The sequence below is a fragment of the Dothidotthia symphoricarpi genome, assembly GCF_010015815.1.
Source record: "Dothidotthia symphoricarpi CBS 119687 unplaced genomic scaffold P153scaffold_2, whole genome shotgun sequence".
NCBI lineage: Eukaryota > Fungi > Ascomycota > Dothideomycetes > Pleosporales > Dothidotthiaceae > Dothidotthia > Dothidotthia symphoricarpi.
In genome coordinates, this window is record NW_022985009.1 from 26,855 (window position 1) to 40,075 (window position 13,221).

At 53.2% G+C, this 13,221-nt stretch overlaps 8 protein-coding genes across 8 annotated transcripts; 6 read left to right on the plus strand and 2 right to left on the minus strand.

Annotated features, from left to right (window-relative positions):
- Positions 1 to 44: 44 nt before the first annotated feature.
- Positions 45 to 520, plus strand: P153DRAFT_96679 (uncharacterized protein). Its single transcript, XM_033673522.1, has 2 exons — positions 45 to 335; positions 397 to 520. Exons 1-2 carry the CDS (start codon positions 150 to 152, stop codon positions 421 to 423), a joined length of 213 nt encoding a protein of 70 aa, XP_033528058.1. The 5' UTR covers positions 45 to 149; the 3' UTR covers positions 424 to 520.
- Positions 521 to 617: 97 nt separating this feature from the next.
- On the plus strand, positions 618 to 1,496 carry P153DRAFT_380862 (uncharacterized protein; the record flags this gene model as incomplete). Its single annotated transcript, XM_033669976.1, has 1 exon — positions 618 to 1,496. One exon carries the CDS (start codon positions 618 to 620, stop codon positions 1,494 to 1,496), a length of 879 nt encoding a protein of 292 aa, XP_033528059.1.
- Positions 1,497 to 1,604: 108 nt separating this feature from the next.
- P153DRAFT_362756 (tryptophanyl-tRNA synthetase) lies at positions 1,605 to 3,454 on the minus strand. Its single transcript, XM_033667212.1, has one exon. It carries the CDS (start codon positions 3,378 to 3,380, stop codon positions 1,902 to 1,904), a length of 1,479 nt encoding a protein of 492 aa, XP_033528060.1. The 5' UTR covers positions 3,381 to 3,454; the 3' UTR covers positions 1,605 to 1,901.
- A 297-nt stretch (positions 3,455 to 3,751) lies between these two features.
- P153DRAFT_362757 (MSF1-domain-containing protein) lies at positions 3,752 to 4,854 on the plus strand. Its single transcript, XM_033667213.1, has one exon. It carries the CDS (start codon positions 3,779 to 3,781, stop codon positions 4,616 to 4,618), a length of 840 nt encoding a protein of 279 aa, XP_033528061.1. The 5' UTR covers positions 3,752 to 3,778; the 3' UTR covers positions 4,619 to 4,854.
- A 772-nt stretch (positions 4,855 to 5,626) lies between these two features.
- On the minus strand, positions 5,627 to 7,160 carry P153DRAFT_96707 (uncharacterized protein). The gene is made up of 2 exons (XM_033673524.1): positions 6,853 to 7,160; positions 5,627 to 6,739 (listed from the first exon to the last, which is right to left on the minus strand). The coding sequence occupies exons 1-2, from the start codon at positions 7,078 to 7,080 to the stop codon at positions 5,888 to 5,890; spliced, it is 1,080 nt and encodes a 359-aa protein (XP_033528062.1). The 5' UTR covers positions 7,081 to 7,160; the 3' UTR covers positions 5,627 to 5,887.
- Positions 7,161 to 7,941: 781 nt separating this feature from the next.
- P153DRAFT_330077 (uncharacterized protein) lies at positions 7,942 to 10,830 on the plus strand (the record flags this gene model as incomplete). The annotated part of the gene is made up of 2 exons (XM_033665421.1): positions 7,942 to 8,149; positions 8,202 to 10,830. The coding sequence occupies 2 exons, from the start codon at positions 7,942 to 7,944 to the stop codon at positions 10,748 to 10,750; spliced, it is 2,757 nt and encodes a 918-aa protein (XP_033528063.1). The 3' UTR covers positions 10,751 to 10,830.
- A 683-nt stretch (positions 10,831 to 11,513) lies between these two features.
- Positions 11,514 to 12,290, plus strand: P153DRAFT_96775 (uncharacterized protein). The gene is made up of 2 exons (XM_033673525.1): positions 11,514 to 11,825; positions 12,113 to 12,290. Exons 1-2 carry the CDS (start codon positions 11,638 to 11,640, stop codon positions 12,207 to 12,209), a joined length of 285 nt encoding a protein of 94 aa, XP_033528064.1. The 5' UTR covers positions 11,514 to 11,637; the 3' UTR covers positions 12,210 to 12,290.
- On the plus strand, positions 12,071 to 13,022 carry P153DRAFT_96785 (uncharacterized protein). The gene is made up of 2 exons (XM_033673526.1): positions 12,071 to 12,087; positions 12,140 to 13,022. Exon 2 carries the CDS (start codon positions 12,371 to 12,373, stop codon positions 12,926 to 12,928), a length of 558 nt encoding a protein of 185 aa, XP_033528065.1. The 5' UTR covers positions 12,071 to 12,087; positions 12,140 to 12,370; the 3' UTR covers positions 12,929 to 13,022.
- The last annotated feature ends 199 nt before the right edge of the window (positions 13,023 to 13,221 follow it).

The following is a 13,221-nucleotide window of genomic DNA, read 5'->3' on the forward strand; positions in this document are numbered from 1 at the left end:
TAGCACAGAGTGCATATCTTGCTGCCTAAACCACATTGGCGCGCCCTAAAAATCATTTGTGCATGACGTAATCTTACATGGGGTAGCAGCAACTCAGCCTTTAGTTGTAGGCTTTGTCGTCACGTTTTGCGTTGCTGTATCGCGGCTAGATGGCTGGCGCTGCATCTGGTGGATGTGTCATGTCAAGTTGCTTGCTTGCACACTTTGTTTGTCCTTACCTGCCAGGGCCGCAACATCGGCTCTACAGGTATCAAATCGACTCGGAGAGACGCGTGATAGCCTGTAGAGGCTATTGCGGTCATTCGCACATGTGCTCTAATGGTAGATTCCAAAAGGTGAATTCTCGCTGTGTCATGTTTCTTCGTGCTCAATGGGTGATTAAGGCATCACGCGCAGGGACACGATAAGTTAGTGCGCCCTTAGCGGCGCTTCACTTACGGAGCTGGACATTATAAGCTTCCCACCGTGTTCATCATACAGTCTATCTCAACGCGTTGTCCAGAGCGATAACTACGAAAATTAAACTTGATTCGTCAACAAGCCAACTGTCTTGTACAGTGTCCGCGCGTGCATCTTGCCACGACTATGTCGCACGGAACCTACAGCTCAAAGTGATCATGGCTTGGGCGCCTACTCAACTACCTTACCTCAAACCACCCGACCTCCTACCAGCCCCTTTACCTATCGAGTCTCGTTTCTTCGAATCGACAGCCGTGTTTCGAGACGACATATCTTATCACAGGGTGGTTGCGGTCGAGCCTCACTTCATTGTCAAATACGGACGGGGTGTTAAGGATATCGAAGGCCAGGTACTTCTATTTCTCGAGTACCACCTAGGAAATTGCCATGGATTGCCGAAACTGTACGCAATGTATCGCATAGCAAGTACGGGCCATGTCTGCCTGATCATGCAGCGTATGCCTGGTGTGTCACTCGATCGATTGTGGCCTACACTCAAGGACTGCGAAAAGTCCGATATTTGTACCAAATTGAACGAAATCGTTACATCAATTCGAAGTATTCCAGCTCCTCCGCTCTACGGAAGTATTGACCAAGGCCGGTTCCACCATTATCTGTTCTACAGCCCCGATGCTGACAAGGAAATTTGTGGTCCATTCGACTCAGAAGACAACTTCAATGCGGCACTGGTAAAGAGCCTCCGGTCTGCTTGGGCAAAGATGAAGAAGCATAGCTTCAAAGCCGACTTCTATGAGAGAAATCTTGGAAGGGCGTTAGTTGGTCACAAGCCTATTTTCTCGCATTCAGATCTGCAAAGGAAGAACGTGGTAGTGCATTGGGATACACTGCAGGGCTTCACCGTCAGCGTAATAGATTGGGAGGAGGCTGGCTGGTTCCCGACTTATTGGGAATACTTCACTGCCCTGCAAGGTGTACAATGGGATGATGACTGGTCCCTGCGCATCGAAGAGATTATGGAACCTTGGGTCAGCGAAGCGGCAGTCATGAAAATGGTGCATCAAGATCTAATATTTTGAGCGACATTGTTTGCATTTGCTGGCCCCTCGACGTATCTCGGCTGGCTAAACTCTAAGTTATCCAACAAAATCGTTTTACGGCAATCCGAAACAGAATATATACGTTAGCACCCTCTAGAAGTTAACCGTGCATAACGTAATCTTCCGTAGCGTAGCAGTAACTCAGCCTTTATTACCTTCTCAGCCTTAGTTGCGGGTTTGTCTCTATGTTATAATATTTATGGTTTTTAGAATCTCTGAATACGAAACAACCAGTAGATTCGCTCACATTGCCGTATCTTATACGAAAACAAGGGAATTCGTCTGCAACTATAGGCGGGAGAACCATATCAAAATTTGAGTATGCTTTTTTGGTATCATGTCTACTTCACCTCGATATCTCCTCCTCGATGTCCCTCTACGATCCTACACTTTTGCCGCCGCCGCCGTAGCCTTCTCCTTTTTCTTCTTCTCGGCCTCTGCCAGCTTCGCCGCCTTCTTCATCGCGTTCTTGGTCATAGGCTTGCCATCTGCGTCCAACCCCGCCGCATCACCCTCGCCCTCCTTCTTATCCTCTTTCTTGACTGTCGGATTCTGATTTCCCTTCCACTCCAATTTTCTCGGCCGCAAGAACTCCTCCAATATCTCATCCGTGACCTTTGCTCGCGCGTCTTGGAATTTCTTGACATAGCTTGTCATCAGATCGATACATTCCTTCTTCATCTCGCCTGTCAACAGCTCTCCCGACCTGTATTCGGCTGCAAGACGTGTGAGTTTCTCGTCATCGTCTTCAAAGTACGATATGTACTGGTAAGGGACGTCAATGTCTGGATTTCCACCCAGTTCTCTGTGCAGCTCCATTGTCTCCTGGCCACCTGAAAATGCGTTCTTGCTGATCTTGTTCTTGACCTGCTTTTCCGAGTCGCTCATGAAGATAGCGGAGGTGGAAACCGATGCGCTCATCTTTCCGCCTGCGCCTTGCAGCGCGGTGAGGAACTTGGAATGTATAAGTGCGGGTTTCGGGGATGATTGGTCCATTCTGCCGCAGTTTTCCCGGAGAAGACGGAAGTACGGATCTTGATCGATAGCACAGGGAATGAAGCATGGTATGGCGGCAAGTTGTTTGGAGCGGTGGTATGTTTTGTGGTCTTGGCCCCAGATGAAAGGGTACGACGAAGCAAAGGCGGCGACACATTGTTTAGCGGCGAAAGCATTGCTACCAATATTTGTAGAGCCGTCAAAGCCAAATGCACCACGGACTTGGTTGTTTGTGATGAGCTTCTCGAATTCAGTGGTATTGAGACTGAAATGTCTGTTGTAGCCAGAGGTGAAGAACTCAGAGTCGATGTACATAAAGGTCTTCTTGACGTCGAAGCCTATCGAAATGATGTCCTTGGCGTTCTGACGCGCGAACTCGTACACCTCGGGCTGCTTGAGCTTCTCCTTGAAGAGATACTTTTCGTCGTCTGTCAACATGATGACTAATGGCACATCGAAGACATCCTGCAGCCACTTAGTGAACTCGAACGGGATCGTGTGTCCAATGTGCATGGCATCACTGCTTGGCCCGCGACCAGTGTACAATATGAAGTCATCGCCGCGCTCGTATGTGTCGAGAATGAGATCGAGGTCACGGTGGGAGAAAAACAGGCGGCGTCGCAACCAACGGTGTGGCTTGTGACCGGTAACCTTCTCAAAGCGCTCCAGCAGGGCATCATCGATAAGCTTGGTCGCCCACTGCTGCGAGATAGCTGCATAGTCGAACTCTTTGACCTTGCCGTCTGCGTCTACGCCAGCTTGGACATTCCAGGGATCGATGGTCTGCTCCGTGGCTTGCGACACGGGTTCGGTGGCGGTTTCGGCGACGCTAAGAGCGGCAACGGAAGGCGGCTCGGGTTCTGTCATGGTGAATTGGGTGTCGTGGTCGTTCAACAACGAAAGGCTACGATAAACTGTCGTCCACCGTCGCGTTGACTCAGTGAATAGAGCTGCCCCACCAATCGCGCCCACCCCGCGTTCTGGAGCTAGAGTCTGTTTGAGCAAGGTGCCAAATATCACGTGAACATCGTCAGAGCCAGAAGCTTCGTCAGACCACCAGCTCTCCCCATTCATTCCCCACCCACGCACTTCACCCGTCTACCGCCAAGCGATCCACTCCGCTTGACAATGCGAGTTCGTCACCTACGCTAGAGACCACGCTGACAGGCTGCCTCGCGCTCCTAAAGTACACTACGACCTTACTACTGCCTAAACTACCACATCCACACCACCCATCCAGTAAACCTACGAGGAACACAGCCAAGATGGTCAAATTCTACTCCCAATCCGAGACCTATGCCTACCCCTTCCCCGCCGTAACCCTCGCCTACTTCCTGCGCTACCCAAATCCTTACTCCACACACGTCATCTCCACCGACACCATCGCGCGCTCCTACGACCCGGAAACACAGCGCCTCACAACCGTGCGCCTGCACCTCAAGCGTTCCAAGTTACCGGCCGCGGTACTCAAGCTAGTCCCGCGGTCACTACTGGGCGCGTCTGCTTCAGGCGACACGCAGACTTTTATCCTGGAGCGGAGCGTGGTAGACATGAAGGAGGGCGTCATGGACGCGGAGAGTCGAAACTTGGAATGGACAGGCGTTTTGAGTGTCGTGGAACGACAGGTCTTCAAGCGGCCGGTGCCCATGGTGCCGGATGAGGAGAAGGTGTGGAAGGGCATGGAGGGTGCAGCACGACGCCATGGATTCCTCAACTTTGGCTCTGGTGCAAAGGTAGAGGATAGTGGGGATACAACAGACGTCACTAGCTCTGTCACACTACACAGTCACATTGGCGAGGCGTGGAAACGGAAGCGAGAGGCTGCCAGAGAAGACGCCGCGAAAGAGAGTAGCGCAGAAGAGGAGCCGCCCAAGATGGGATTCTTCCGCACTTGGGGCACCGCTGCTCTTCAACGAAACATTGAGAAGATTGGCCTCACCCGCGCACAACGATCACAACCAAACGCTCGCGAGGGCATGAAAGTCGTGCTCGAGCGCATGCGCGAAGGCGGTCTAGTCGCAGTGCTGGAGGGCATGCGTCAGGACCGTGAAACCATACTTGCCGGGAACTCCTTCAATATAGGCAGACGAGGGGATGACGAGTGAGCGGAACTCGACTCGGAAGGCAATGTGCAATGTGCGATGTGACATGTATGATGGTTTTTGGATGGGAGGTATTTAGCGACGGCGTTGGTATTCGTACTTTCCTCATTTTTCATTCCTGGTCTCCCCGCTCCTGCATGGCACGAGCAGTCAAGTCGAGTCATGACTTTGCTTGCTTCACGGGACAAGTTCCTTGTATCATATCATGTTCAATGGGTCATTCACGGACTGGCTGGCGGACTGGTGTTTAGGAAAAACGTACAAGTTGAAACAAATCCAAACCATAACGTTATTCACGCTGTCCGTTCGTTCGATCGATACATGGTGCCCTCGTCGAACGCCGATGGCTTGGAGGTGCGTGTTCACCACCTGTACCGCGAAACCCTCGGGAAGTAAAAGCCATTTGCCACATCCGAATGGGGTAACACCCTACCAAAAGTCACAGTGGCGAATGGCTTATACTTCCAGGAGGTACAGTACAGATGGTGAACACGCAACTTCCCGAGATCCCGAGTATGGAAACACGCTACTGGGATCAAAATGCATAAAGGATATATCTGAGTGTGCGCATACAAGGAGCGTTGGGATATGATGCGTAAGGATGTTATATGTATATATCACCACGACTTAGAGGCGTTTCCCAATACGCTCCATCACCATCAACTACTAATCCCGTTGCCACTCCCAGACAGTTCGGATTGATACGCTCACACATCAATCGCCATGTGTGCGGGCTTGATGCATCGCTCTTCTTTCCAGACCGAGAATCCTGTGTGCGAACATGAGGGTGTTGTGTTCAAGGGAAGTGCGCCGCGGGTTGGTTTGGACTCGATGTACAAACAAGCAGTCACAACCATGCCTTTCCACTTCAGAGTTTATGGGAAGGTTCAGCGCTTGGGGATTTGCATGCAGATCGGGGTTTGTAACGTCAAGGTAGTGAGATACGGGCGTCAAGTCAGTTGGTCGAACGTTTGAGGGTAGCCGGACGTCCATGTGAAGAGCAGAAATGGAGACTATGGTTTGTGATTTAGTATTGAGATAATAGTGAGAATGGAAAACTGTAGACTATCTGACGATCGAGAAGAAAAGAAAATGCATTTTTGGGAAAGCGCGGGGAACGCTGGCCATGGAGTGTAGATGAAGTGCCGTCTCGATTATCGCAGATGGGGAAAGTGGGAAATACCGCTGAACCCGTTTGAGAAGACCATGTGCACCTGTATATCTTTCTCCTAATATCGCGACTCTAATTTTGAGTAAGACCATGCAGATCAGTCAACCCCCCATATGCGTGTTATGACCTGCCGGCAAACCCTCGATGGCGAGAAGCTCACACTCGAGCTTCACGCCCCCGCCATCCGTCTGGCGAAGAACAAGCATCGCCTCAACAAGCCGCAGAGCGAGACCATGGCCGACGACGTCCTTCAGCTGCGCCCAAAGTTCCGAATCCATATTGATAGCCAAGGCACCAACGACCAGTTTGAAGAGTCTAGCAGGAGGCTCAGGGTCTTTCAGCACGTGTCCGAAGACGACCTGGACTACGTTGTTCGCAGAAGCAGCGTCCTGCTCGTCATCAACCAAGTCGTAGCCGAGGAGGATCTGGAGCGACGAGCCGCACGAATACGCCTGGGCAATGGCATCTTGCGTGTCGTTTGCGAGCTTGGACAAACATGTCTGCGTCAACTGCTCGACGCCAAGTCTGATCGCGAGCAATAGGGTGCCGTAGAGATTCTCGGCGTCCTCGTAATATAGGCTTCCTTGGTACATCCAGTGCATGAGAGACCTGACTGCTTTGCCGTCGGTGTCTGGGACGATGATGCGATGTTGGGCTGCGGCTTTGACGGGGGCTTGCTTCGCGTTTTCGAACTCTGCGAGTTTGATGCGGCGGAGCATGGCGAATAGCGACTGGGTAAGTTGATATATAGCTTTTGGGTCGAGGGAGTTAAGGCGTGCGAGGATGTCGCTATCTTTGAACTCTTTCTTTCTGGCGGCTATCGTTGCTTGATTTCCCTTGATGTTCGTCTTTGTGTGTTGCTCCTCCGCGAAATTATCGACGAGGGCTTTAATGGCGTCGACGTGTTTCTTGAGAGGGTACTCATTGTAGATGCGAACAATCTGGACGATGCACTGCAAGCAGATGTTAGTCTGTAAATCACTGGATAGGCAATTGAAAGTCACTGTTGGGCTTGAAGTGGAGTCGCCAGGCCGCTATGAATCTCCAGGCTCGAACATCAGCATACCTTGTCCTCCTTGTGATGCACCTCGAAGAAGTTAGACGACATTGCCGACGCTGTAAAGACCTTCAGCTGCCGCCGCATGTCGTTGGCGAAGTTATAGACGTCCCGTAGCTGCTTTGCTTTCTCGAACTGTTGCCGGGCTACGGTGCTGTGGCAGCAAAGTAGCTCCAGGTGGATGGTTCGCTTGTTCTCAAGTTTCGTGCCGAATTCGAGGGTGATGTCGGTCTCCATGAGTAACCTATGATATATATGAGCCTTGACAACCTGACTACTATGAAGCTTCGTAGGCAATGGTTATGAGACTTAAGCCTGTGTGGTGCTGTAGTGATGCACTCACTGATACGGCTGGAAAGCAGACATCTGTGTATCATGGACTGCAGGGGATGTTTGATCTACACCTGCGTCATGGAAGCTAGAATCGGGCAGCGCCATGACGGACTGGCATATGAAAGGTGACTTCTGCTCCATGTTCTCGGTGATGAGGGTCGACGCTCGGGCTCTTGGTGCGGATGAAGGCGTGGCTGTTTGTTCAGTGACCTCAATAGATGATTGATTGACTGCTGGATGATATCGCAGAGACAAAACAGAAATGAAGAGAGGTGGAGTGAGGAAGTTGTGAGATCGATAGAAGGGCTATATGGATAGTTTGAGCAGACGCTGTGCCTGTCTCTCACTTTGAGCAAAAGTGACTGGAGCTTTGAAGCCATAGGTGAGAGGCGTGACAAGCGGTCGTTAGAGGGTTGTTGAAAGCTGAATACACGAAGGCATTGGACACGACAAGTTGACATGGATCGCATGAGAAGAGACGGACGATCCATGTCCACGATGTTGGAATCGTCGACTTCATTTCGAGAGCTAACACTCGTGATGTGAATTGCGGGATAAGTATAATAAAAGGCTGTAAATATCAGGGTCAATACGTTCGCATAATCTGAAATAGAAGTTCGTCACGATGGTGACTTGATGGGCGTAGGTAATGGCAGGGTGTGGTGGAGGTGAATAGAAGTCCACCCCACAGCCAAGCCACGCCTGGACCCCGCGAATTGGTTCATCAAACAACGGCCGGCGGTGGCAGGCTAACAACGCGTCATCATGGGCTCCTTCAACCGCGAACGCGTCGAACACGCGTTGAATGAGCTGCTGGTGCGCATTGTGCCCGACGACCCGGAAGAAGATGAAGAAGCGGCCAACCAGCGCTTCGATACGGCCTTTGAGTTTGCCGTGGGCGAGTTGAGCGCGGCGGGGGACACTGCTGTCGTGCCTGATGTCGAGCACATTGCCAGCCTGATAGACGGGAGGAGTATGTATGCAATCCCTCGTAGACACGTAGAACCCGGCTGACGTGGTGACAGTCTCGGGTCATCCCAAGGACGCGCAGCAGAGCGCCCGCTTCAACAACCTCCTCTCGCGCCTCATCGCCCAGCCCGTCCTCGACCAGAAATGGCGCATGCTGTACTTCCTCCACCAGCTGTCTGATCTGCCCCACCCACCCGAGCAGTCCCTTTCCCAAGACTCGCGTAGCCGCTCCCGTGAACCCACGACGCCCAAACACCAACCGTCCACCGCCCAGGCACACGGCAGCCCGGCTTTCCGCGATGCCTTTGCCCGCCCCGGCCTGGCACAGCTGCCGACGAATGAAGGCTCGCCTAAGGCTTCAGCACGTCCAGCACCAGCCGCTATCAAGTCAGACACCAACAAGCCAGAGAAGCGCAGGGAGCGACGGGCGCGCGAAACCAGCCAGGAGCAGCAGGCCGACGCAAGCCCTGCAGACACGGCTGACCTGGCACCTTCAGAGCGTGCCCTCCTGCGCGACCTCCCCTTCACCCTGCAGGGGCTCTCGTCCACCAATCTGACCTTTCCGTCTTCCACCACCATCAAGCTGCCCGCCAATCTGCCCGTGCCCATCGTCAGCATTCTGCACACCCTCGCCGAGCCTGCAATCCTCTACCGGGGACTAGCCGAGTTTGTCGAGTCGTCTGATGGAGGTCTGATAGGACAGAGCTTCCGCTCAGCGCTGGCCAAGGAGCTGCGAGCCTATCTGGGGCTGGTTGCAACGCTGGAAGCCCAGATCAGAAGAGCTCTCACACAGCTGAGCGAGGGCAAGCAGCACCAGGGTGTCACAAAAGCTGGCGTCACCCTCAAGCGATGCGTCATCTGGATCCGGGAGCCTACTATGGGTCTGCGCCTGATGAGCCTCATGGTGGAAGAGTCCAAGAAGAAAAAGGGAGGAGAGCTGATATCGCTCATACACTCTTTCTCGCTCAACCACGGTGACCCATACGTCATGTCGTTCGCTGAGCGCCTTCTCTCCGATGTGACTCGACCTTTTTACGACATGCTGCGCCAGTGGGTGTACGATGGTGAGCTTGCTGACCCGTTTGGTGAGTTCTTCGTGTCTGAGCAGAGTGAGGAGGAGATCAACGAGGCCAACGGCACCGAAGGCAAGGGAGGTGCAACGAGTGTCTGGGAAGACAAGTACAAGCTGAACGAGAAGATGGTACCTTCCATCGTCACCGATGGCTTTGCCAACAAGGTCTTCCTGATCGGCAAAACGCTCAACTTCATCAGATACGGGTGTGGCGATGCTGCGTGGGTAGACACATACTCCAAAGAAGCCTCTAAGGAGCTGCAATACGGCGACACGGCTACTCTTGAGCGGTCGATTGGTGACGCATACAAGACGACCATGGCACGACTCATCGATCTCATGGCCAATAAGTTCAATCTCTTCGACCATCTCCAGGCACTCAAACAGTACATGCTACTGGGCGCCGGTGATTTCATAGCAGTGCTCATGGAATCCCTCTCCTCGAATCTCGACCGCCCTGCAAACACGCAGTACCGCCACACGCTCACAGCCCAACTGGAACACGCTGTCCGCAATTCCAATGCCCAGTTCGACACATCTGACGTCCTACGCCGCCTCGATTCTCGCATGCTAGAGCTTTCCCACGGCGAAATCGGCTGGGACGTCTTCACGCTCGAGTACAAGATCGACGCCCCCGTAGATGTCATCGTCACACCCTTCGGCTCGAAGCAATACCTCAAAGTATTCAACTTCCTCTGGCGCGTCAAGCGCGTCGAGTTTGCTCTCGGCTCCACCTGGCGCCGTTGCATGACAGGCGCTCGCGGCGTACTGGGCACGGTATCAGACAAAGTAGGCGTTGACTGGAAGATGAGCCGCTGCGCCATGGCAGAAATGGTGCATTTCGTAAACCAACTCCAACACTACATCCTCTTCGAAGTGATAGAGAAATCCTGGATCGACCTACAAAAAGCGCTCAACAAGCCCGAAAGCACACTCGACGACATGATCGCCGCGCACGCAGACTACCTCAACAACATCACGCGCAAGGGCCTCCTAGGAAGCCAAAGCATCGACTTCACAGGCCAACTGCACGAGCTGCTCAAGACAATGCTAGCGTACAAAGACGCAGTCGATGGCCTCTACTCGTTCTCCGTCGCAGAATTCACGCGCCGCCAGGAACACGCCGCGAAAATCGAAACGCGCACCGCAGCAGGGCGGTGGGGTCTCAGCGAAAAAGACGCCCTCTCCTCATCCCGCGCCTCCTCGCGCGCTCCGTCGCGACTAGAACCCGACTCGCCCTTCCCGCCGCCGCTGCTCAAGCTCGGCAGCGCTGTGGCCGGTGCGAACGGTGAGGACGACGTGCTTCCTGCGCTGCGCAAACGGCTTACCCACCTGATTGAGGAGTTTCGCACGCGTATATGTTATCTGCTGGGCGATCTTGTGCATTCGCCGGATGGCGAGCTTAAGATGCTTGCTGTTAATATTAACTTTAATGACGTGTATAAGGCGGAGCGGAGGAGGAGGAAGGTTGAGAAGAAGACGGATGGGAAGAGTGTATCCAGGCCTGGGACTGCGGGTGGGGATAAGGCGTAGGGTATGCGTGGTGGGTTTGAGGGGGGTGCGGATGGTGGTGGGCACACTTGGTGCGTGTTGTGGAGGGCGCAAGTATGACGATATCCTACAATACAAGATTCACTATCATCCGATGCCTCAGACACGTCGCCACGTGGACGCGCAATTCTTCTATATACGTGAATGTAATCCAGCCGTGCGCAAAACTCAGTGCTTTGGAAGAAGAAACACATTTTCTTTCGACTTTCTTCCCCTGACCCCAACTATACCACACACCAACACTCCATCTACCTACCCTTCGAACACCTCCTCAGAGACTGAGTACAGCACGAAACCATGCGGAAATTCGGTCAACTACCCGATCGACACCCATCCACCTTTGCCAGCTTTTCTTGTCAATCCTCGTATCTGGGGTTCTCATTTCTTTGCTTGGGGAGACATACACTGTACTGTACTTATGTTCTAGTGTACGGATCTAAAACCCAGGGTAAGGCTTTTCCGATGAAAAGACACGAGTCTTCCCCATCATCGTTGACTGAAACAAGTCCAGTTGACGAAAGATGATGCTCTATTCTGCTTCTGGTTCTTGTTGAGTTTGTGGTGGAGGGGTTTTGAACTCGGACTTTTGCTTGTAGATGTGAAAGATGTTAGTTGCATTATATGAATTATGGAACGCTGTTGCCTCAAACGCAGAGCGATCTATGATAACCTTACAAGATCTGCCGCTACACCAGCAATACAAAAGTGACATCACAAGACACAAATAGGCTATCCTAGAACTTTCGTATTCGTTTGAGCTAGCGAAATCCCGATGACAAGGTCACCACACAGTCAGAAAGCTATTGAACTAAGTCCCACTCACATTCTCATAAGATGCACCTACGTGCTCATGATATCATCTCAGCCGTATGCGTAGCGCTTTGCAGTGCAAATTGTCTACCATCCACCACCACCAGTGTCTCCACCACCCCAGGAGTCCTCGCCACCAGCTACCGGAGCAGCATCGCCGGAGGCACCCCAACCACCCGAAGCCTCAACCGGGCCACCGCTACCCATTCCGTCCTCGGCGATCGGTTGCTTGCAACGCTGTAAAAAGGTTAGCTTGGAACGTCCTGATACACTTTCACACCACGCACCTTGATAGTGTGACCCATCTCGCTGCAGTTGCTGCACTTGACCTTGCTCCAGTCCTTAGGCTCAGGGCAGTCACGAGAAAAGTGGCCCTGCTTCTCACAGTTGCGGCACGTAACCATATCGGGGTTTCGAGGCTGGTCGCACTCCTTGGCCATGTGGTCCTCGGAGCCGCAGTTGCGGCAAGTCCTCGGAGGACGCTGCTCGACGTTGGGACACTGATGCTTGTTAGTATAGGCTGAATATGCTCAGGATACCATCAGACTTACATCGCGAGAGAAATGGCCGGTCTCGTTGCACTTCCTGCACTCAACCCCCTCAGCGGAGCGCGGCTCGGGACACTCCTTAGACATGTGACCCTCCTGCTTGCAGTTCTTGCAGGCGTAAGGGTTGACACGCTCCTTGGGGCAGTCGCGTGCGCGATGGCCCTCTTCTTGACAGTAGACACACTGAACGGCTGGAGTAACAGACTCGCGCTCAGCCTGCTCTTCCTTGCAGTGCTAGTGTTGTATGTCAGTCGATGTGCCTACATGGATTGAAGTGTTTGCTTACCTTGCGAATGTGTCCGAGCTCGCCACAGTTGCCACACAAGGGAACGCCAATGTCTTGAACGAATCCAGCAGAGGCAAGACGCTCAAGGTTCTGCTCCGGAGATTCTGGCCAGCCCTGAGCCATCTTGGCGCGACGAGGCTTTGGAGAAAGCTGAAAGGTGAGGACGTACTCGCGAGCAGGGTTGCCGATCAAGTCGACAATAGTCATATTGACGGCAATCTCCTGCTGCTTTGCAACCAGGTAAATAGGCAGACCGTCGTCGCGAAGTGCCACCTCCACGGCATGAAGTTCGAAGTCGTCGACCACAGCACGAGCGTAGGCTCTCAAGCAAGTGCGGAACACGTCAAGGTCCTTCTCCTTGGCCGCATCAATCAGTTTGGCCCAGGCATCTTCAGCAGTCATCTCGGGCACACCAGTCCAGTCGACGATGCGGCGGCCCTTGCACTCGAGAGCCTTGTGACCCTCCTCGTTGCAGAGCTTGCACTTCATGGGGTTGGTAGGACAGTTGCGAGCTGAGTGACCTTCTTCGTTGCAGGCATTGCAGGTACCGGTGAACGCGCGCTCGACCCTAGGGTTGGTGCAATCGGCCTTGTTGTGACCTACCTCACCGCAGTTGAAGCACTCGCCGGTGAGACCGCCACCGGGTGGTTTGTCGGGGCATTCGCGGGCGAAGTGGCCAGTCTGGTTGCAACTGTGATGTGTATCAGTAAACTGGATCGACAGAACAAGTGATCCTCTGGCCGGTCGTCGCAAAGTCCTGGAGAAAACACTCACACACGGCACGTCTGGTCGCCACCCTCACCGCCGTC

What these genes read in the sequence shown, in the direction of transcription:
- P153DRAFT_96775 (XM_033673525.1), top strand. Translation starts at nt 11,638, where the DNA reads ATGCGTAGCGCTTTGCAGTGCAAATTGTCTACCATCCACCACCACCAG. An exon ending in GCTTGCAACGCTGTAAAAAG is followed by an intron (nt 11,826 to 12,112) that starts GTTAGCTTGGAA and finishes GAATATGCTCAG; the next exon opens with GATACCATCAGACTTACATC.
- P153DRAFT_96707 (XM_033673524.1), bottom strand. Translation starts at nt 7,080, where the DNA reads ATGGAGACCGACATCACCCTCGAATTCGGCACGAAACTTGAGAACAAG. An exon ending in TGCATCACAAGGAGGACAAG is followed by an intron (nt 6,740 to 6,852) that starts GTATGCTGATGT and finishes ATCTGCTTGCAG; the next exon opens with TGCATCGTCCAGATTGTTCG.
- P153DRAFT_96679 (XM_033673522.1), top strand. Translation starts at nt 150, where the DNA reads ATGGCTGGCGCTGCATCTGGTGGATGTGTCATGTCAAGTTGCTTGCTT. An exon ending in CTAATGGTAGATTCCAAAAG is followed by an intron (nt 336 to 396) that starts GTGAATTCTCGC and finishes CATCACGCGCAG; the next exon opens with GGACACGATAAGTTAGTGCG.
- P153DRAFT_96785 (XM_033673526.1), top strand. Translation starts at nt 12,371, where the DNA reads ATGTCAGTCGATGTGCCTACATGGATTGAAGTGTTTGCTTACCTTGCG.
- P153DRAFT_362757 (XM_033667213.1), top strand. Translation starts at nt 3,779, where the DNA reads ATGGTCAAATTCTACTCCCAATCCGAGACCTATGCCTACCCCTTCCCC.
- P153DRAFT_362756 (XM_033667212.1), bottom strand. Translation starts at nt 3,380, where the DNA reads ATGACAGAACCCGAGCCGCCTTCCGTTGCCGCTCTTAGCGTCGCCGAA.